The 24,351-nt window shown below is 41.3% G+C and overlaps 1 protein-coding gene and 1 pseudogene across 7 annotated transcripts in view; both read left to right on the top strand.

Moving 5' to 3' along the window:
• The window catches only part of STXBP5L (syntaxin binding protein 5L), a 451,312-nt gene that overhangs the window by 386,672 nt on the left and 40,289 nt on the right, over positions 1-24,351 (top strand). The window contains exon 22 of one of the 7 annotated variants that reach the window (XM_089772234.1): positions 8,806-8,856. The exons of the other annotated variants lie outside the window; for them this stretch is intronic. Within the exon in view, the coding sequence (XP_089628360.1) occupies positions 8,806-8,856 (51 nt within the window). The remainder of the gene's footprint in view (positions 1-8,805; positions 8,857-24,351) is intronic. 7 annotated transcript variants of the gene reach the window in all.
• Positions 9,522-10,865, top strand: LOC102452174 (large ribosomal subunit protein eL34 pseudogene; annotated as a pseudogene).

Genomic DNA, 24,351 nt, shown 5'->3' with positions numbered 1-24,351 from the left:
TATATCCGCCCCTGGCTAGAATACTCCTTATGTTATAGTTATATACTATGATACTGTCCTAGTTACTGTACAAACCCAGCCTGTTCCAATAGGCAATAATTTAAACCTGTTACATAGGATTTTTTTTAACATAGCCCCATTGTTTGAATTTAGAAGCCATAGGAATGCAGTGAATACACCTGGAAAATCCTGACTACCTTTTGGACGGGAACATGGAATGACTTGATTTGATAGAAAGATTTCTCAAATGCAATCTGCCAAATATTGTCTTTTGAATAAGTGTGGGGGGGAGGGGGAGGAGGGAGGGAGAATTTAAGCCCACGCTTTGATGGGGTTTGGCAGGAGAGATGGAGAACAGTCTTTTTGCTGATATGCCCATGGAATTTGATTAGCATTTAAATGCTGTGGTGTTGAATTCATGATACAGTAGATGGGAAATGAACTTTAAGAAAACAATTTGGGAAATTTCTATTTGTTTGTGGATACCTGGGTGGTGGCAGATTGCACAAAAATGGAATCATAAATTAGTAAAAATTGCAGAATGTAAATAGTTCTCTTTTTAAATGTGTATCTCATTATGACAGTATGGTTTACCATTCAGTGACATTTGATTGATGTATTGCGTGTTTAAAAATCTCAGACAGTGGAAAGGAATATGTTGATTGATGTTTTGAGCTCACTCTTTGTGGGTGTTGTTATGATGCCTTATTTTAAATCAGGAGTGCAAGATTAATTCTTTGAAAGAAGAAAGCCGAATTACATGTTTGTTTATCGTCTGTGATTTAGAATTAAAAAGTTAAGTCTGTATACTATCTTCACCCTACTCTTGGAACTGTAAGTGCTCAGTATCTCTCTGAAAAAACAGGCCATAATCTCTGAAGCTTCAGATGAAACATTTATGTCCTCAATAAGTAAACAGCAAACCCATACTTAACATATTTTAGCATCAGTACCTTATTTAGTAAACTTACTGTTTTTCACCATACCTAATTAAGGACAATTAATTCAGGACCTTTTAGGCACAGTTATTTCTGTCTCGTGTTTATTTGGCTATTTGTACAACTAGTTATAGCAATTAGGCATGCAACTGAGAACACATATTGTGAGCAGAAAACTCATTCCCTTACGCGTAGTCTTGGAAGGATTAGATATTTATTGACAATGATGGTAAACATCAATTTCACTGTACGCACACAAAAATCAGTAGATAATTGAAATTTACAGACAGGCAAAGTAGAAAAATGCTGCTTGAGAAATCAGTGTGTGATTCAAGACTATTTATTTTGTATATTTTGACGTGTTATGTTGACAGTTTATGTTTTAACAGTTTTATAAAGCTATAATTTTTTGAATCTCAGTATCTGATAAATATCTGACTCTTCCATATTCTGAACTCCCATAACTTACCACAACTATGAAAATAATCAATAAAAACGAGTAAAATAAAATAAAACTGTTTATAAATAAACAGTATAGCCATCAAAATTATTTAAAAAATAAAAATCAAATTCTGCCCAACCTATTTGTGTCATCATTAGGTATCATTGCTGACTTTCTTCTGAGATGAAAGAGACAATTTACACTCCTGTCAGTATGTAAAAACTTTCAAAATGCAGCAATCATAAGCATACTGACTAGAAACCTACTTTTTAAAATGAAAGCTTCCATATTACATCTATTTTAAAGGGTCAGCTCACGATTTAGGCTGAGAAACAAAGCCTCTGAAGCAATAGATCTTTCCATTGCTTTCACTGGGCTTTGGATCAGGTCTTTAATATAAAAAATTACTATTGCTATAGTCAGTGAAATTTTAAAATGCTACAGATTTGGTTTAATCAGCTGAGACTGGGCCAATGCCAAATTGCAGCTTTCAAACATCAGATATTTTGTACATAGCCCAGTTCAAAAAAAGTATATGTAACATTTTGCAGAAGTCCTGTGTCTTTTTTTTTTTTTTTTTTTATTCTCCCACAAATACAAAATGGCAGATGGGATTTGGCTCATTTAAAAATAAAGTTCTTGCGGCAGAAACCAAGCAAGGAAACTGTCAGGGCAAAAAATAGATATCTTGAAGCAGTTTGAGCATACGAAAACATGAGATTAGTATATGAAGTATTTTGTAAATTTGATTATGCTGGCCAGCACTAGGCATAACCATTTTTATTATTGATAGAAGGAACCCCTTGCTAGGTTTAATGGTTATGTGAATCATTCTGAAGTTATCCCAGCCCTATTCCAATTATCAGTAACTTCTCGGTCTGCAAAATTTGACTATCAACAGGCTTTTTTATGAGATTCTGGGCTCGTCTAGACTATATCCCTCTTTTGAAAAAGGGATGTAAATTAGGTAGATCAAAGTCCAAAAGAAGCGCGTATTTAAATATCCTGTGCTTCATTTGCATATTCGTGTCCGATAGCTGTTTCGAAAAAGGGTATTTTGAAAGTGAAACCGCAGTCTAGATGTGGTTCTTTCTGGAAAAAAAAAAAAAAAAAAAAACTTTTTTGAAAGAACCCATACTCCTCATTTTTTCAGTCACAGTGGAACAGTAGTAGTGATTGCATGGTTGAAGTTATAACTAGCTTTCCAATAGAACCTGTTTTTATAGCCTCAAAAATGTCTTCCCAAAAAAGATTTGTGTGAGGGCTTCTCCTGGAGCCCCTTTTTTAGGATAATCTGAGGTTAATTGGACAAGATGTTTAAGAATTGAGTGATTTGTCACTCCCTGAAACTCCTCTTTATTTTTTTTTTTTAATGCTACAAGACTTGCCCCATTGTCCAGGTCCTTCAGAGCAGGGGGGCTTGTAGTGTGGGGGGTGCAGGAGTCCGGGAAGGACCTTAGGGGGCACAGGACAGGAGGCTGAGAGCATGAGGGGTGCAGGAGTATGGGTGAAGGGTTGAGGAGGGGCTCAGAGCATGAGGCTGGGGATGTGGGGGAGTGTGGAAGAGTGAGAGGTTTGGGGGTGAGGAGGGGCTCAAGGTGTGCGGGGGGTCCCATCTGGCAGGGCTTTCTACCACCCCTTCCCCCCCCCAGCCTGCGGGACCTTTTCCCCCTTCCCTGCCCTCAGCTAGCACGAGCCTTCTGTTTCTCCTTCCTTTTCCCCCAGCCCCTTCAGCTAGCATGAGCTTTCTGTCCCATCCCCCACCCCCACCCCGCAGCCGGCATCGCCTTCTGTCCCCAGTCATTCCCTCCCCAGGCTAGCATGGGCCTTCTTTTTCCCTCCAGGGTCTCCCCGAGGCCTTGTGTCTCCCCCCAGCCCTTCCCCTGGTCCCCTCCCAGCTGTCACAGGCCTTCTCTCTCTCCCTGTAGTCCTCCAGGCCAGCAGGAGCCAACAGTTTCTTGCCACTTTAACCAGAAAGGACACTCTCTAAATGACTTAGCCACCTGCATTCTGCTACAAAGACCTTTTACATCTGCACTTGAAAGGGAATCCTCTGAACTGTCATTCATGTTAAAATTCGACACTTGCCAACAAGGACTTAACAAGAATTTGAACTTTCTCACCCATTACCAAGACAGTTTCCCCAATTATCACCTGTAATACCATTAACTCACAAACATCCCATTCTCCCTACCTTTAATATCAGCAATTCACAGACACTTACCTTCCTTCCTCCCCCTTTCCACCCCCCCCCCGCATCCCCCTTCTGTTCTGCAATGTGATTTGTCCTTTTCATATTTGTTCATTTTTTTTAATTGTATCCTTTGGTATATATGGTTGTGACTACTTTCTTCCACTATTTGATCTGAGGAAGTGGGTCTGGCCCACGAAAGCTCATCATCTAATAAACCATCTTGTTAGTCTTTAAAGTGCTACATTGTCCCGCATTTTGCTTTAAAATTAATGTTATTTTAAATTTTAAAAGAATAATTGAATTACTTATAGTTTATATTAATGCCATCCAAGCTTGAAACCAATCCATTTTCTTGCCCTTGTTTCTCTTCTGTTCTTTGGTTTGTTGTTGTAGATGCATGAGCGGAGTCCATTGTTAAGTCTCCATGTGTAATTTTATCACCACAGAAATTGTGCCTATAATATTGAAATGGTATATATAAAAACAATACCAGGTGTGTCGGAGGTTAACTGATGCCTGCAGAGTAGTGCAAAAGGTTGATTTTGGGGGGGAAAGAGGGGAGTTCAGGAGCCAGATTGAATTAAAAAAAAAAAGATGCTTCAGGTGAAAAGAAAAAAAATGTTTTTCAGTAAACCAAAAGAAGTTTAAAATATACATTTCATTTTGTTTGAGGTGTCTTCATCTTTAGGAAAAAAAATCAATCAAATTGAAATAAAATTCTAAAGTGTTTTTAGTCAAAAGGGTCATTTTGGGGGAGGGAACCATAACAAATTGGTGAATTCAAAAGGACTCTGTGAAGTGTTTCAATTGACTGAGATCTGCATTTTTACTGAAAAAGTTTTGTCTAAAAAAATTTCAGATAGTTTTAGATGTTAGCACTATGATGAGGTTTCCTCATAACAGAAATATCCACAGATTACAGACCCTTATAAGCTCTGAAAAGTCTTAAATCGTACAGATTATCTGGAGAGTGAAAATGCCAGCCTTCCTCAGAGATGCCAATGCCTTCTCCATACTCAGAAGTGATAGTTTGCTAAGAGGTTGCCTGGGCTAAACCTCAAGCTGGGGGTTGCAATTCCCATTTTAAGGAAAGTGATACTTCCCAGCAAGGCTGTCTTCTTCACAAGTGGACTCTCAATTATACCCCTTCTTTCCTCAAGACCAAAACAAGCAGTACTAGTGCTTGTACCTATCACTATTCTGGATCTGGAGCAAAGAGTGGACAGTGGCAGCCCAAAAACAGGAAGAGGTTTTGAAAGGGATATATATGTGAACTTACGCTCCATATAGTCTCTCTGTGGAAGCAAAGAGGTGCGCTGCAGGGAACAGAATTCAAAATGGCCACCCTTAAAGGGGCAGGCGACCTTTTTTTTGCTCAATAATTTCCCTCCCAATAATTTTACTGCACTTTTCCCAAATATTTAAATAACCCTTTACATCAGTGTTTCTTAAACTTTTTAAGACTGAGGAACACCAAACAATTTTTTTTAAAGGGGAACACCAATGATTTTTTGTTGAGCAAAAAAAGAAAAGAAAAGGTTGGGAGGGAAATTATTGAGCAAAAAAAAGGTCGCCTGCCCCTTTAAGGGTGGCCATTTTGAACTCTGTTCCCTGCAGCACACCTCCGACTGCGGTGTGCAGCAGAACACAGTTTAAGAAACACTGCATTACATTATCTGAGGCAATACCTGTGAAGGTAAACATTTCTCTTTTGAAAAGTGTGAAGCAAAGCTATTTTGCAGAATAAGACATATTAATAATTGAACCATATCACATGGTATAGGGAGTCATTTCCTTATTAGAATGATTGACTGATTAAGTTTTAAAATAACCCAGATGAACACTTATTTTAAACGCTCTTTGTTGACAGTCTAGGACTTGAGTATTCTAAAAGGAAAAGGGAAGTGCTTGGTGGGCACATTTCATTGCAAGTCAATGCCATGGCTATTTCATGACAAGGCTGGTGTCTAAACTCTGGACACACAAGAGAGTTGAGATTGGGTGTGAGTGAGGTGAGTTCTCTATTGTTGAGAATCCTGGCAGATTTTCCCACTTTCAACATGAGAAAAAAGTGAACTAATTACTTCTGATTATTTTTTCATGGTTTAGTACCTGGCTTAAATTTGCAGTTGTCCTGTCACCTCAACTTGAGAAATGATAATTGCGTTGACCTGGAAGAAAAACCGGCAATTAAAGAATGTGCCAAAATACATATACCTGCGTCTCTTTCTGTCATGGCAGGGGTTTTTATAGCACTCCTCACCAATGTGTCCCAAAGATGTGAATTGGTCCAACTAGATAGTGGGCCAGATTCGGCTCTTGGTTATCCTGTGCACCCTCCTATGAAAACAGGGGGAAATGGCATATGGGAGCAGGGAGGCGAAGATGCACTGGTCAGAGAGGGAAAACAGCAGATGAGAGGGAGAGGCAGATATTAGAATCGTATCTTGAAAATTATTCCAACTATTTCCCCTTCTGGCTGAAGTGTAAGCAGAGTGGAAACATTCTGGTTATGACTTCCTGCCCCTTTTGTTGTTGCTTCCCAGTATGCCTATTAGCTAGAATCAATAGTGTATGAACAAAAAATTCCCATCTGTCAGAGGAGGGCAAGTGAATTGTATAACGGGCTGACCTGGCATTTGGAAGTAAACAACACTGTGGTGGGGGAGTGTGGCTAACAAACTTGATTATTGCAACCGAGCACTATTAAGTACATGAATGCCTCTCCCTGAATCAGACTCTAACTTGAGTGACCGGATGACCAGGGAATAGCTGAATCTAGGGTTACCAGGTGTCCGGTTTTCTACTGGACAGTCCGGTTTTTGGGCCCTCTGTCCAGTAAAAAAAATCCAGAAAATACTGGACATGTGCAGTGTCCAGTATTTCCTGGATTTCTGGCTGGGCGCCGGATGGAAGCCTGGCGGGGCCTGGCGGAGTGGCTGGGAGGTGGGGCACGATTAGCGCTGGGAGCCCTGGCTCTGTCTGATGCCTTGAGGAGGAGGAGAAGCCCTATCCCTGCTCCTGAGTGCATGGTGGAGCCGCAGCTGGACTCACTCATGCTTCTCCAGACCATGTGCGGGACTGACAGCACCCTGGGATCTGCATGTGCCATGTGCCCTGGTCATTCCCGTGCTTCCCCCGACCAGCTCCGCTGCCCCTGACCCCCTCCTGGCCATCCCTGCTTCCTACTGTCCGGTTCTCCTCCTCCCAATCTCCCCTGGCCAGCCGCGCTGCTCCCAACCCCCCATCCACCAGCCCCATCCCCCAGCCTCCCGCCCATCTCCCCCAGCCAGCTGCACTGCCCCCGACCCTCCCCCCATCTCCTCAGGCCAGCCGTGCTTCCCCCAATCCCCCCATCTCCTCAGGCCAGCCGCACTGCCCCGACCCCCTGCCTGCCAGCCCCCCGTCTCCTCCAGCCAACCACGCTGCGCTTGACCCCTCCCTATCTCCCCGGGTCAGCCGCGCTGCCACCAATCCCCCACCCTCCAGCTGCTCCCACCCCCCTATCTCCCGCGGCCAGCCATGCTGCTCCCACCCCCCCTCCTGGCCAGCCCCGCCCCCCTCCTGCCCAGTTTCCCCCCCATCAGGTGTGTCCGGTATTTTTTCTAAACCTACCTGGTAACTCTCACTGTCACCACCTCCTTTGGGATTTGTTCTTACACAGAGTAATTGAGATGGGCTCAGTTTAACTGTTTGAGATTCTTTTTGTTTATTTTACTGTGCCACATTTTTCAAACTTGGGTACTTAGTTAAGCTCCTAAATGCATAATTAGACACCTGAATAGAAGTAGCCCCATTTTCAGATTGGCTGAGCACCTGTAACTCTGCTCTGCCATTAAATTCAGTTAGATTTGTGAAGTCTCATCTTTTTCTGAAAACCAGGCCACTTTTGTTCAAGTTTCTAGCTATGTATTTAGAAGACTGTCTGTCTGGCTAGAGTTAAGTGTTATGGTTTTGTTAATCTGATGGCAATTCCAAAAAGTAAATCAAAAAAAAAATGTTCCCTGTTGAACTGGAGATAGATTTAAAAAAAAATTAAAAAGTGTAATTTGGGTCAAATAAAATGTTGCATTCAATCTGAAACAAAATATTTGTTTTGTTTTCAAGCATTTTTTTACATTTTTAATACAGATAGAATCTCTCTGGTCTGACAACATCCGTGATCCAGAAGGCACCCTGTAGCTAAGAGCTGGGGCCGGCTGAGAGTCCCGGGGCCAGGAGCAGGGCTGGTCCCATTGCCAGGGAGCTGGTGGCCTGGAGCCCAGCTAGGGGGGCCGGGAGCACAGCCAGTCTGGCAGCAGGTGGGGAGGAGACTGGCCAGGGCCAGCAGTGGAGCCCTGTGGTCAGAGTCGGCGGTTGTGAGGAGAGCTCGACCAGGAGACTGGTGACCACCGGGAAGAGCCCAGAGGCTGACAGCAGAGGGTCTAAAGTTGACCTTTCCTGGTCCAGCATACTCCCTCTTTCAGGACTAGTCAGATACCAAGGGTGCCAGACCAGGCAGGTCCGACCTGTATTTTAAAATAAATGTATAGGAAATTTTTATACAAGAAGTTCTTTCAAACAAAAACATTGAAATGTTTAATTTAAAAAATGTTAAAACGTGGATTTTCTTGCAAGAGAACAAATAAAATAAATTCAATATAGTATTTTGATTTATATAAAATATTAAAACGTATCTTAAAGCTATTGTATTTCATTCCTATGCAATCTTTCCTCTCATCTATAATACGTACAGTATGTGTGCTGTCTCCATAATATATGCAATAAACCGTCTCCTTTACAGTTGATGTCTTTTAAGGAATGGTGTCTTCAGAACCTATTAACTCAGTGGCACCCTCTTATTGAACTGGTTACCAGTTATTAAAATATTTTATGATATTTTACAACATCTGCACTTGCAACATTTACCTTACTCTTATCTTTTTTTGTTATGCCAGTCATAGTAAGGTAAGATATTGGAATACACAGCAAAGACTTTGTAAAGGACCATTCACTTTGCAGCTGGAACACTGTCTTTTCCAATGTTTTGGTCTTCAGATGAATTTATTTTGCTGAATGATGTTAGGCAAACACTAGTTCTGAACACAATATTTGAACACCGTTTCAGCCTTTATACACCGATACAAAATGTGCAACATGGTTTTAATCAGAAGATGGCATGTTGTTCTCCCTCGTTCCTTCTTCTTTCTTAATTATTAACAACTGCCTTTCTCCTTTTTCTGTTGTTTCAGTTAAAGGATCAAGAAAGTTAAGTCTGCCAACAGATCTTAAGACTGATCTTGGTACGGTAGGCGAAAGCCGACAGTTTTAAGTTTCCTTACATTCATTTGGCAAAACATTTTTACCAACTGATCCATAAGATAGCACGATAACCTTTGAAGGCTTTGTTTGAAAGGCTTTCTTAAAACCACCTATTAACCCATACAGTTCTGTTGGCAGCATTCAGCATTTTGCTTGTTTAACACTCATTTTTCATGTAATTACATTTTGCAAATCGTTGCACACTTGCGTGTGTAATTTTTATAATGAAATTACTTCAGACCTTTGGACAAATTTGAACCAAACCATTCTGATTGGTTGTCAATTATGTTTATCTGTACCTGTAACACTCAGTGCATGCACTAGTCTATTTTCCTAATTTTATGTATAAATCCCATTTCACAAGCATGATGGGACGCTTATGTATTTTATAGTGTCTGTTGCACTTCTCAGGTGTCAGGACAGATTTTGGCCATTTGTCTCTCAGAACACCACTTGAAACATACTATAACAGCTCTTAAATGCACTACTTGAATCTTATTTCTCAGTTATCTTCTTTAATTATTTTAGTGAAGTGGAACAGTAAATGAAGGCAAAGCTTGAGCCAAGGGAACTTAAACCCAACATTTAAAAGAGGGCAGATAAATTGTAACTAATTAGCTCAAATTATGCTATCTCACACGTGCACATGCAGGGAGCCTTCGAGCATAGATGCCATGTTCCATGCTTAAGGTGGGCTTAGAATGGCACCCTTCCTTTGCCTCTCTCCTCCTCTTCTCTGGTCTCATCTGAGGGAGGAGTCAGAGTGAGCCAATTTATTTTGTTGAAAGGCTCACACAAAGCACTTTGAGAAGAAGTGTCTCTAAAGACTCTTGGTCATGTGGAGTTTATTTCTCTCTCAAGCTGTAGTGATGTTTATAAAAAAAAATGTAATGAAGAATGACCCTAGCAATTGCTTTCCTATAACATTAACTTCAGTCCCTAGTAAAATAATGTTGATAGTGACACCTGAAATCTGAATTTGAAAAAAATTAATTTAAATTGATTTGAATAAAAAATCATATGAACTGAAAACAGGATGACAGAGCATAAACCAAGAATGTGTGTGATAATATCTGGCATTGGGAAGAGTCCCTGTTGGGTAGACTAGTAATATAAAACTGTCTTATTACATATCTTTATCAGTGATCTAGAAAAAGGAATACAAAGGATATTGATGAAATATACCATTGATGCTAAAGAGGTAGAAAATAGTAGGGTAGACCTAATATGTCTAGGGAAAATTAATCCAATAATTCAGATTTCAGGGATCGCTGTGAAATGCCTCATCCCCCTCACACACACTCTTCTACCAAGGTTCTGGCACTCCTGGCTCAGAGGCCACCTAAGAGATTGGACTCTATATAAAATGGAGCAATTTCTACAGCGCTGATTGAGAAAGATCCATCCCAGACTTAGTGCCTTTTGAAGTAGGTTGTCCTACAACACAGCCTCTAACAAGACCAGGCTTTCTTGGACATCAGGTAACAGGATTATTTACCTTTGCACCAACGAAGTTGGCAAAGCACCAAAGTCTGCATGTGGTGTGTGTCCAGGAAGACTTCATGGTATTCATGCTGTGTGCCCTACAGTCCTTATGAGATTATTAAAAACAAAGATGCGTATGGTTGTTCTAGGTGTGCTAAATGTTTCCGCGGCAGAATCAAACAAGCTTTCCTTATTGAGGAGCAGAAGATTGTTACGATGTTGAAGGCACAATCACTGAGTCAGAAATCTAAGTGATTCTCTCTATTGTCTGCCTAATAAATGAGAATTCAACTTAAAAAATATCCCCTTGAGGGATGGTGCTTAGGCCATCCCCTTCTCCTGGGCATCTCCTACTGGCTTGCTTAGGCAGCCCCTCACCTGGCATGCTGGCTTTTTTTAGACTTTTTCTTTGGGGTCTAACTTTCACCATGCATTAAATAGGGAGTCTGTGCACTTCACTCAGGGCTGAGGATTCCACTACGTGGAATGATACTTAAAAGTTAGGCACTGCAACACCTAGCCTAAGTAAATCACTTTGTGGTATAGCCATTAGAGTAATATAGGTGACAATCCAGACTTTGTAGGATGATGGACTGGATGATTAACAGGGTTTTCTATCTAATTTCTGTGATTCTCTGATTCCAAATGAGCATGTGTCTTCTATTCTTCTACCTGTCTCTGTGAATTAACTCACAGGACACATTCAGTGTAAGCTAACAATGGCAGCAGAGATGCCTGTTTTAGTGGTCTGCCTTGAAGAGACTGACAAACGTGAATCAGTTGCAGACAACTTAGGTGTTGAGACTGGTTATACATTATGCCCTCTGTTGTCTCTGACTATCAGTAGCATGTTTTTCTAAATACTCTCCCCTCATATGCTGTCCATACAGGTGATCTTGGTATATAGATAACTTGTTACAGATAAAGCACATGTAAGTTGAAGTCAGCATTGTAGTGATAGTCATTCCGCTGTAAGGTTGATCAGTGGCGGCGTGGAGAATTTTTCAAAATTATGTGCTATAGCTGGCAGAAGGGAAGCATATTAAGGTTCATGAAGTTTCATCTTTTGAAACTGTACTGGATTCTGGATAGCTTTGTAAATCTAATCTATCACTGCCTGGAAAATAGAGTAGATTTTTCTCGCTGTGAGGAGTTTAGCTTAGAAAATAAAATCTCAGGGGTCAAATGCCACATTGTTTGAATTTCAGCCACTTTTGCCCCCAGCTTAATATACTGTCTCCTATTTGGTTATTATCCATGTCCATAACAGCTAGTAAATTCTAGCAGAGAAGTACGGAGTACTTTGTTGACTGTGATCATTAATGCCTTTCTAAGGGAAGACAGAGAGGCAATATGTCCCAGACAAAGAGCTGTAAGGCCCTTGCTCAAGAAACCATCTCTTGAAGTTGATGGTCTCATTAACTATTGCTTTTTCTCTGTCCTAGCTTTTTGGGACAAGGTTATTCAGATATTGTGGTAACGCATCACTTGGATTCCTCTCTGATAGCCAATAATACAATTGTTGCAATGGTTCCTGAAGATACTTAGGGTTTTATGGACTAACTCCTCCTAGCAAAGATCAGTTGTCCATATTTACTGTCTTCTATCTGTTGGTGGCATTTGTTACCCTTCACAAAGTCATTCTGTTCACTTGGCTGTTGAGTCTGGCAGGTCATAGAGTGATGTATAATTGCTCATCCAACCTGTGTTCATCCAGCAAGAGAAGACTAATCTGTCACCACCTCTTAGTCAGCATGAACCAAGGCTACTAGGGAGATGCAAGATCCTGGATCAATATGGGAAAGATGTACAGCTTTGTTTCTTTCATGGGACATGGATAATCTAATGATTTCATTTTCCTGTTGTTTTGAATGACAGCAAGTTGCCTAAAGCTTAATCCATGTAAGGTAAAGGTGAATGGTGGATTTGTTAGGATGCAGCTTCAGTGTATGGGAAAGAATAGCTACCCTCCCCATGACTGAGAAGGTCTGTCCATCCTTTCATAATGTGGGATACTTCTGGGTCTCGAGTTTGTGCCTGGAGTACTTGGTGTTTTGTGGAGCTAGAAATGTCTTTTTTTTAAATCTGTAATTGGTAAAATAATAGCTGGCATTTCGGGGCGGGAGGGTGTGGGGAGAGAAGGGAGCAGCAGAGACTCCTTGCAGATATGGAGTTGGGAAGGATAGGTGGGAGAGTGAGGTGAGACACTGATACTCAGATAGGGACAAAACAGACAGCTCCAAACTAGAAAGGAGGAACCAAGCTTTTCCTGCCTGATCCCAGGCCTAATCCAGCTTGTTCAGATCAGGAGCTTGTTTTAGTCCACTCTAATACTGAAACCTCCATAATAATTATGTGCTCTTTGAGGGATATGCTGGTAGACCACTTGGAAGTTACAGCTACTGCAGATTGTAACAGACCGCATATTTATAAGGGCAGACCAGAAGCAGTACATTATTCCAATATTCCCTGCACTTCACCAGTTCCCAGTTGGTGTTCAATTGCAACTCACTGAGATTATATCTGTATTTTTAGGTGTAATGTGGTTTGATCCAAGCTATCTGAAAAGATCACTTGTCTCCCTCTCTCCATGGCCTGTTACAACAATTTAGATGAATTAAGGAAATCATTCCAAACTTTCCAATATTTGATCATCTCAGGGATAGGAACTGTAGGGCTATATGTTACTGCTTTAACAAGAAGGGTTTTTATTTTTGCCATATCTTCCATTTCACTTTTGCAGTTCTAGATTTTCCTCATCTCATAAGGGAATGCTGCTCATTGCATTAGAAGCTTTTAATGTTTCCACAGTTATTACAGGGATTCAGAGCCATCCTCCATCTGAAAAGAGAGTCATTATGGCCTTATTTAAATATTTAAAAGCTTTGTTTTAATTGCTGTAACTGCTGCTTTGATCACATAGATTTGTGCTGTACACTGTCATGAATCCAGACTCTGAGTTATCCTTTGGTCTTTGACTAAAACAGGGCAATCAGTTATCAGCCATGAGTTCGTTTTACTGTTTTAGTCTCACACTATTAAGCAGCTTCCTTCAAAAAATAAACATAATTTCCTAAGATTTATCCAGACATTTTTAGGCAGGTGAATAAAATATATACAGCATTTTGGGGGGGGGAGAGAACTCTGCCTACTAAATGTCTGGTATTCACACTAGGATAAAAGGCAGTGATATAAAATCAGTATAAATTTCTCTGTTGGCTTAGCAGGAAAGCTCGTTGGTTTTCCTCAAGCAGCTTTGCTGATATGTTACCTTTCACTCATAGAAAATTACTTGTGACAGTCCTCTAGCCATTTCCTGAAACAAAATACTTGCCCAGAAGATATTTATAATACAACTGCAAAATGGCTTTGAGATCCTGCTGTTACAGGCACAGTACAAATGCAAAGCATCTCATTGCATGAATAATGTGAAGATATCAACAATTTGATCAGAAATTATAAAGACACCGTACATAGAGCTTAAGAGAAGCTTCCTGTATTGTCTGTGATAGTAAAAAAGCAAAGCCATTATTTCTTCATTCTCCAGTTGAACAATTTGAAATCATGCTGAATGTTTTTAAACAGAAGTTATCTTTCCATAGAAGTATGGCAAAAAATTAAAAGCTGCTTAAGATCACTTGTTTCAAAAGTAAATTCAGCAAGAGCTGCCAAGCATTTAAAAAAAAAACCCTTCTATTATTTTTAAAGGGAAATATTCTCTGACAGCCTGATCTGGTTTCCCTGAGGTCTGTGCAGGTTTTCCATTGACGTCAGTAAATATGGGACAAGGCACTAAGGCCTAGATCCATCAAGGAACAATACAAGAGGAGAGAGGGGCACCTAAAAACAGGATCCAACATATTAGGCAGTGAGACACCTAAGCTAGCCACTGTCACCAGTCAGTATTTGCCCTGAACCCCATCCCTTCCAAGCAGTATGCACCTAAGTCCAGACTGTAGGAAATGCCTGTCTCTGCTGGCAGTCCATAGGAACCTCTCTCCGGAAGTCAGACAGGTTAGACACCTAACTGTTCTTACAAGAAACACCAGAGGAGAAGGTATGTGTACCTCCCTTGTAACTTTTATCCCAGTAGTTAGGGTACTGGCCAGGGATGTTGGAGATGCAGATTCAATTCCCCCCTCACCTCTTGGGAGGAAAGGATTTGAACAGGAGTTTTTGCACTCCTAAAAGAGACTAACCATTGATCTATTCAGATGTGGAACTCCTTGTCTGTCTTTTTGAAGATGTTCCATTGTGGGTAAATAATAAATAGTCATTGAAGCAGGGGGACTATACCCTGCATCGCCTACCTCCCAGTGTACCAGACTATAGAATCTTTCTTCATTTGCTGCTCCAATTGGCACCACCAACTAGGCCATTCAAAGACCAGTCAGCAGTGCAGCAGGGACCCAGATCTAAGGAACTCTCCCTACCTGTCTTGGTTCCCTGCGGCTCTTGGAAGCAGCCACCGGGGCTATGGGAAGGCTCCACATGCTGCCTCTGCCTCCCAGTGCCAGCTCCACAGCTCCCCTTAGCCAGGGACTGTGACCAGTGGGAGCTGCAGGGGTGGTGCCTGCAGGTGCAAGGGCAGTGCATGGAGTCTCTGGCCACAAATATACCTACGGGCTGCAGGGACCTGGTAGCCACTTCCTTGGAGCCACAGTAAGTGCTGTAAGGACACACGCACACGTGCACCTAACCCCCTGCCTCAGCATGGTGTTCCATCCCGCACCCAAACTCCCTCCCAGAGACCACTCCCTAACCTTTCCACCCCATCCCTGAGCACCCTCTTGTACCTCAAATCCCTCATTCCTGGCCCCTCCCCAGAGCCCCTACACCCCATCTTGCTCTCCAAATACCTGTCCCAGCCCAGAGTCCATACCCCTAGCCAGAGCTCTCACCCCCTTCCTGTACTCCATATAGCTGCCCCAGCCTGTTGAAAGTGAGTGAGATTGAAAGCTATTTTGGGGCCGGAGCATCTTTTCCTCACATGTGAACACAATGGGGGCTTCAAATCTGATTGGAGCTTGTAGGTGCTTCTCGAATATATAAACAATTCATCGTAATGATTGTGATTACCAAATTAGAATTCTTAGCTCATATTGACTATAATATTTATTTTAGTTCACACTTACTTTGCACATTTATTTATTAATAACACAGAGTGCTAGTTTGTAGAAAATCATGCTCAAAGAAAGAAGCTGGGAAGACGCTTCTCCTAATGTGGAGCCCAGAGAATCATCCATTACTTTACCTTGCTAGTTGGTAACAAAACAGCCTTTTCGTACTCATAACTTGATCAAGAAGGGTTGGAAAGAAATTGCAAGTCTTTCTTCTATCCAGCCTTATTTCATTTTTCATAAATATAGGATAATATTAAAAACATCCACAGACTGATTTGTTCTTGAAAATCCATGCTGTCTATTCCTAGTAACTATATATCCTCTAGGTGCTTTTATATTGGTACTTTAAAATGGCTTTCAGTATCTTTTCAGGTAAAGATGTTAGACTGACTGATTTATTATTCCCTGGGTCATCTTTTTTGCCCTTTTTAAAAGTAGGTAATATTTTTGCCCTTCTCTAGACCTCTGGGATTTCACCCATCCTTGAATTTTTGTAGTCATGTTCAGGCAAACCAGTTGATTTTAATTGATGTGTATCCTCAGGACTTTTCAGGCCATAGAAAAAGCTACCCAAAATTTGAGGCTATTTTTGAAAATTTGGGTTTATATGTCTATGCCATGATTTTCCAGAATGTCAGTGGCAATAAGACTAGAAACACACGATCCTGATTTCCAGTTCTAGAAATATATTATGCACAGTCCACAGCAATGCCCCTCCCTCCAGAATAGCAGGCTAACCATGTCACATCTCAAAATGAGGACTTCTCTATTAAAGAAGTAAAAGAAACATATTCAATACCTTCTTGTCTAGTACTAGTAATGGATATGATAGCACCAATTTTCCTTCCAAATGAGAATAAAGTAGGTTGATATATAACTGTCAGACAATTTTGAAAAAGGTTTTATGCTGTAGCAGGAATCTGTGAGCATCCTTTCAGTGAGTAAATGACACAAAAAATAGACTAAGCTTCTGAAATGTAAAATAGACATGTGGATCATCATAGCACAAAATAAAGTCATGTTCTGTATGATCTTTTTTAATTACTGGAATTATGCTGGCAAAGAGCAATATTCTTACCTGAAAAGCCTCACTATAAATGCACATATTTAATACTTTATTTTTTTTAAATATATGGATGATTTATGTAAACAAGAAGAATTTAGGGAAAGGGAAAGAGAAGTTGAGCTGAAATGTGTATGATAGGAATACAATGTTTTATACAGTTGCTACCTTAATTTGCTTACTCTCCTAGGCATCAACATCCTATTTTTTCTGATAAAATGAACATTTTGATTATTTCTTCTTTGACTGTGGACCCAGTGTAGCATTTTTTTTTTAAGTTGGATAACAGGGCTAAGCAGAAAATGTTAGTCGTTGTGTGAGTGGGCAGCCATAAAATCTTGCTGGGCTAGTAGAATCTCAGTATCAGAGATAATTCTCCCTTCTCCTATGTCGTTTGTTGAAGCCTGATGAAAGTGCCTCAGTGAGTGCTATCAGAGGTCAGATGTTTTCTTTTCTTCACCCTTTTCTTCCTTGCCTTCCTCTTTAAAACACAAAAATACAAATATAGCAGCTTGCATTCTGGGATCTCAAAGAAGTTCCCAAGGTTAATTGTCTCAACAATCTTTTTAGTTAAAGCCTAGTAAACTTACGACCATCCATTCTTGTCACTCTTGCAATCACTGGGCTTTACTTTACAACCTAATAGTGGACTCCAGCAGGGACCCATAGCTAAGGCAGCCTCCCTACCTGCCTTGGCTCCACACGACTGGCTGCACTTCTTCGGAATAGGCCACCTCCTGTCTCATACCTCTGGCTGAATGCTAGAAGCCAGGTACTTTTTTATCCTGTTCCACCTCTAAGAATGTGGCTTCACTGGGGGGTGGAAGCTGCGTTTTTACCTTGTGTTGGGTAATCATGTGATGCCCAACATGAGGTAAAATCCTAGTGAAGATAAAGTGCTTTGTAGTTCATACATTGGCAGTTCAAGTAACGGATATGATGGAGCAGAGAGTATACTTTGACTGCTAATTTGTTTTAAAATTACTATTATCATGTCTTCCTGAGGTTAGAACACACTTTTTTTACACTGAAGAAAAAGCCTTAAAGGCCAGAAGAATTTCTTTCTCCCCAGACACACTACTAGTGTTTCCGATATCTCTCCCTTTTCTCTTTTTCTTTGTCAGCATCTGTGAGGGAGGTGTGCAAAGCCCACATTGGAGAGTATGGAGTTAATGTACTAATGTGGGTTCATGTGGCTTCCTCTGTCATACCTGTGGTAAATGTCAGCTTTGGAAGGAGGCACTTAAGAGGGGCAACCCAGGCTCACTTGACAGCAGACCAGACAGGAGAGTAGTTCATCAGTCCTTAGTCCCTAGAGAGAAAGCTGAGGGTAGGCAGGAGCTCATCAAATGGCTACTGCCCAGTGACTCCTTTGAGATAAAATTATTCCTTTGTATTAATTATTAACTCCAACTAAGGCCACAGCCGAATGAGTACCTTCGGAAGGAAAAGAGCCTCAACTCAGCTTTGAGACGATTCATTTGTGTAAATTTTCCTTGTTTATGTACCCCAGAAGGGAAAACACTTTAAAGTGACTTAGTCGGAAGGCCAAGTCATAGGAAGAGGCAGACCAATGCAGTGCCAGAGTGACCCTTGGCAGATGACATCAGACAGGGCTACGCCACTCCTGACCTTTCACAGCATTTCAAAGTCAGTCTGACTCTGTTCTCTGACAAAGAAGCTCTGTCTTTCTTGCCTTATCTTCCTGAGGGTCTTTCATCCTCCTCATCACCATTCCAAACAAGACATCATCCTTTATGTTAGTGCACAGAAATATTAGTTCTCCATTTCCACGCTTGTGAATACTGTATGTTCAGTTAGGTTGATTCCTATCTGGTGCAGTGTATCCAAGTATCCCATGAAAGCAAATATTTGTGGAAGGACAGTCTCTTTGATTTCCATTTCATTCTTTTGTAACCCATATTACCTTTTCAAGGGCATTTTAAATCTGGCAAAGTGTTAGGTGAAGAGAGGCAACACTTGGGCATTTACCTCAGCAACCTGCAGTCGACTCTAATTAAAATGGAAGCCACCTCTCCTCGTGAATGGAAGTAGCACTGATCAGCATTCTCTTCTGGTTTCTGATCTGCAAGCACACTTTGGTTATGTCTAGACTACATGCCTCTGTCGTCAGAGGCATGTAGATGAGGCTACCAGGCGTAGGAAAATGAAGCGGCGATTTAAATAATCACCGCTTCATTTAAATTTACATGGCTGCCGCGCTGAGCCAATCAGCTGTTTGTCGGCTCAGCGCAGTAGTCTGGACGCGCGGGTGTCGACATCAAAGGCATTTGTCGACCACCTAGGTATGCGGAATGAGGTTTACCTGGGAGGTCGACAAATGCCTTTGATGTCGACACCTGCGCGTCCAGACTACCGCGCTGAGCCGACAAACAGCTGATCGGCTCAGCGTGGCAGCCATGTAAATTTAAATGAAGCGGCGATTATTTAAATCGCCGCTTCATTTTCCTATGCCTGGTAGCCTCATCTACATGCCTCTGGCGACAGAGGCATGTAGTCTAGACGTAGCCTTTCAGAGAGCCTCCTGGGTTTGCAATGTACAGTAACCAGGAGTAACCAGTCAAGACTTTTGTAAAGTGTTCCATTACCTGGTGACATTCAGGCTGGGCAGTAAAGTTTTCCCACAGTGCACCACAGTACCAGGACTAGAGGTGCCACATTTTGGGATAGGGGACACTAGGGACTCTGAGGTAGGGTTACTTTAACTTGGGTGTGTGCTATGCAGTGTGGCCACAAAAGCCCTAGGCTTGAGCATGAGTTAGAAGAGTCTTAACATAAGGTTGAAATACAATGTAGATGTTTAAGGCCAGGGTTCCTTAATATAAGTCAACTGATTTGAGTCCCACTAACCCTGGATTTATATTGCAATGTAGACATGCCCCTAATAGAACCAGGATAAAATTAGAATCAAGAAATATCCATTCCCAAACTTTCAGCTACAGCTTCCCAAATAGCTTCAGCTTCCCAAACATTCCTCCATACCACCCACAAGCAATCGCCTTAACAAATGACCTCTGTGTATTGTAAGACAGCAACCAGTGATTATTAATTCTCCAGGCTTATGTATTTTGGCAACAAATAAACTGCTGAAAGAGTAGATAAAGAACTGAAGGATTAGCAGCTCCCCTGCATAAAATCTATTCCTGCTGCTGCATCCTATTTATTCCCTTCTTGGTAATTATTTCTTTAATGAATCAACTGGCACGGATTAAATTCTGTATGGCATCTAGAAGATTAATGTTAGACAGTTTTATAAAAGATGGTTGCTGTTTGAATTGGCCGACTACTACAGAAACAGTGGTTGCAAACATATGTTCATATTTTGAATGGCTGTTCTGTGTGACAACATGTATGCCCCTTTTTATTCACTATTTGCAAATGGGATCTTTGCCTGTGAATAACTGTGGAACAGCTGTTCTTCATGCGAATAACTAAGCTGGCATGCTATAACCAATACATTGATACACAAACAAGAATGTTTACTATTTCTTATTCTCCTGTGTTTTAAAAAATGTCTATTCACAGAATAGAAATACCATGGAACTTAGAAGACCAAATCGTTGCACCTTTTGACAAATAATTGTGAATAGCAAATACATAATTTAGTTGTAGTATTGCTAAATTCACTAAAAGCTTCCATTCCATGTCATTTTGAATTTTAATCCTAGCTTCCAAAGCACTTCCAACCCCTCCCAGCTTGGTATCATCCACAAACTATATAAGTGTATTTTCTATGTTATCATCTAAATTGTTGATAAATACCTTTGTTAAATCATTGATAGATATTGAACAAAACCGGTCCCAGATCTGATCCCTATTGTTCCCTAGAGGCTCATACAACTGCACATCCTCTAATGTGATCTGTGCCATCAGGTGTCAGATGCCCCTATGCCATATATATTGGCCAGACCGGATGGTCTCTATGACAAAGGATAAATGGACACAAATTAGACATCAAAAATGGTAACACAGAAACTAGCAGGGGAATATTTTAACCTGTCCAGTCAGTCAATCATGGATTTTAAAGTAGCCATCTTCTACAAAGGAATTTCACTAATCAATTAGAGTCTGTAGAACTGGAATTTATCTTCAGATTTCATAGTTACCCTGGCTTAGATAAAGACATTAATTGATTGACACATTACAAAGCCAGTTTCTCCTGCCTCTAACATTTTCTTTTTCACATCAAAAGCTATGAATGGGATACATCCAGCCCATTTAATTAGCCTTATTGACATGGGTTCTACAATTGACAGGTACTACTTCTCCTTTATATATATTTTGTTTCTTGTTATTTCCACAACAGTTCTTCTATTAAGTAGGTTTTACCAACTAAAGCTCATGATTCTATATAGTTTGTTAGTGTCTGAGGATTACTCGTTGTTTTTAAAGATGCAGACTAACATAGGTATCCCTCAGATCTTACCTGTAGCACAGACCTTACCTATTTTGGAAAATAAATGCTAGTTTTGTATTTTTTGGGTTTTTTTCATGAGGCACATGCTGCTACTTTGTCATGAAGTATCTAAATCTATTGAATTCTTTGTAGGGGTGTTAGCAAGTAGTCGAATGGAGTATCGACTACTTGCATTTCCCCCCACCCTTTGCTGCCTCTATGTGGGGGGACAGGAGCTGGTGCCCCCCAGCACCAGCTCTGCAGTGCTGCTTCTCCCCTCCACTGCTTTTATCAGAGGCAATGGAGGGAATAGAGGACACTGTTCCAGCAGCAGTCCCTGTCCATGGGGGTCCCAGCGGGGAGCTGGGTCCCCCTGCAGACAGAGGCTGCTGCTGCTAAGCAGCCGCTGTTCGCAGTGCCTACTCCAGCAACAGCCCCTGGCTCTGGCCAGCCCAAGCCACCACAAAAAGGGGCTGCTGGTCCCGGCAGAGCTACAGCAGGGTGGCTCCAAGAGCCAGCACAAGCTGGAACTGCTCAGTCGCAGCTCGAGCCAGCTCCTGCAGCTACCCCCACTGCAGCTCTGTAGAGCGGCCCTTATCAACTAGTCGTGTAGTTCAGCTGTGGCCAACCCGAGGCTCTTCTCTCCTCCCACCTCATCCCCCCAGGTGCGGCTTGCAAAGCCCTGCCCCCCCCTTCCCGCCCCCATGGCTTGAAAGCTGTCCCCGTGCCCCCAAAAACGGCCCTCTCCTCCCAGCTCCCTTTGCTGACCTGGGGAGGGGAGCCATCCGGTGTGGCCATGAAAGCTGCAGAAATAAAGATGGCAGCAAGCAGCAGGAGCCTGCTGTGGCCAAAAAGTCTCAAAATGCATTTAAATGCGGTTTCTTAAAGGGGCAGAAGCTTTTTTAGAGCTTTGCTCTCCTCCTCTGCCCCCTGCTCTTCGCACTGGATCCACTGCTATCTTGGCTCTTTGCCCAGAATGGGTTGGTCACCCGGTGTAGTTGATACAAATTGTATCGACTATACTATGAGTCAGATAACTGCAATTTAACATCCCTTGTTCTTTGTGACTACTTCACTGACTCACCATCTCAGATTCAAACCTCTGAGACACCTGCACTCCTATCCTTCCATCCAGTGCAATTCTCCTTTTCACAGATGGAGGCCAAATCTTATTCTTAGGCATCCATCTCTTCTTATTCATTGTATAGGAAATGTGGGAGCCTAATTCAGGCTTTGAACATCCAGTTGTTGTTCTAGTGATTTTTCTAGATGCCTAAATGTTAGGCATTGCATAGTTCAGCATCGTAGTATATATATTGTACCATGATGCCACATAATATAGTTTGTAGTGACATAAAGCCAAATGGAAAACTTAGTACCGATACTGTAAGATACCTGAAGAACATAGTGAAATTGTACATTAAGATCTATAAGGTTTTTTGCACCCACAGAGGAGAAGTTAGTGATATCTAATCGGTTTCCTTCACAGGCAATCCCTTTTGAGATGGTTCTGTGCAACATCAATTCTTACCATTAACATTTTATTTCCAATAGATCTGATTCGTTCCTAGATCATTCATGACTGAAGTCAGGGCAGTTAAATCAGCATAAAACTAAAGTAACAGTGTTGAATCTAGCCACCTACCTACATCACTCTTTGAAATCATATTGTATCAAGTCAATTTTAAAACTCCTGTTGAACTGTAATATTGCTTTCCTTTTTAGCATATAATTTATACTTTTTCATATGATGCATAGAGATATTGTTCCTCAAATTGTAATTTAACTTTCCTTCTGAAAAATTCTCCAACATTCATCTTGTACCATAATAACAGATAACAAGGAATTCCTTTTCAAATACAATTGTGATTTCCCTCTTCCATTTGAACATGTTAGTTTTGTCTTCCTATTTCCCCAGTCTTTCAGCTGAAATGTAACCAGGTGCTGTGCACTCTGCTTACTATACTTGCCAACCCACTCTCTCTGGCAGCTTTCACAGACAGGCCACATGGGAGCTATGCTCGCCATAAGACCATAACATAAGAACGGCCATACTGGTGTCAGACCAAATGTCCATCTAGCCCAGTATCCTTTCTTCGAACAGTGGCCAATACCAGATGTCCCAGAGGGAGGGATCACAACAGGTAATCCTCACGGGATCCCTTTCCTGTCACCTGCTTCCAGAGAAACAGAGGCTAGGGACACCATTCCTACCCATCCTGGCTATTAGCCATTGATAGACCTAACCTCCATGAATCTATCTAGCTCTTTTTTGAACCCTGTTAAAGTCCTAGCTTTCATCACATCCTCTGGCAAGGAGTTCCACAGGTTGACTGTGCACTGAGTGATGAAAAACTTCCTTTTGTTTGTTTTAAACCTACTGCCTATTAATTTCATTTGGTGACCCCTACTTCTTATATTGTGGGAATAGGTAAATAACTTTTCCTTATTCACTTTTTCCACGCCAGTCATGATTTTATAGACCTCTATCATATCCTCCCTTAGTCTCCTCTTTTCTAAACCGAAAAGTCCAAGTCTTTTTAATTTCTCTCCATATGGGACCCATTCCAAACCCCTAATCATTTTTGTTGCCCTTTTCTGAACCTTTTCCAATGCCAATATATCTTTTTGAGATGACGCGACCACATCTGTACGCAGTATTCAAGATGTGGGCATGCCATGGTTTTATATAGAGGCAATCAGATATTTCCTCTTATTCTCTATCCCTTTTTAAATGATTTATAACATTCTATTTGCTGTTTTCATCGCCGCTGCACACTCTGTGGATGTTTTCAGAGAACTATCCACAGTGACTCCAGGATCTTTCTCTTGAGTAGTTGTAGCCAAATTAGTCCCCATCATATTGTATATATAATTGAGATTATGTTTTCCAATGTGCATTCCTTTACATTTATCAACGCTGCATTTAATTTGCCATTTTGTTGCCCAATCACTTAGTTTGGTGAGATCTTTTTGAAGCTCTTCACAGTCTGCTTTGATCTTAACTATCTTGAGCAGTTTGGTGGTATCTGCAAATTTTTGACACCTCACTGTTTACCCTTTTCTCTAGATCATTTATAAATAAATTGAACAGCATGTGTCCCAGGATAGACCCTTGGGGGACTCCACTAGTTACCCCTCTCCACTCTGAAAACTTGCCATTTATTCCTGCCATTTGTTTCCTGTCTTTTAACCAGTTATCAATCCACGAAAGTGTTACCAGCAAAGGCGCACTAGTAAACTAATTTAGACTGGGGCTGCTGACTAGATGGTAAATGCCTTTGTCCCAGAAGGAGATCCGGCCTGGAACCCACTGTATCTATCACCAGCGGATTTCTCGGATGGAAATAAACACAGACTCTGATATCGAATTTAAAAATGTAAAAGT

Source organism: Pelodiscus sinensis, chromosome 1 (assembly GCF_052426305.1).
Source record: "Pelodiscus sinensis isolate ZL-2025 chromosome 1, ASM5242630v1, whole genome shotgun sequence".
NCBI classification, from domain to species: domain Eukaryota; kingdom Metazoa; phylum Chordata; order Testudines; family Trionychidae; genus Pelodiscus; species Pelodiscus sinensis.
The sequence above is the reverse complement of the archived record's forward strand: the minus strand, read 5'-3'. Positions and strand labels throughout refer to the sequence as shown.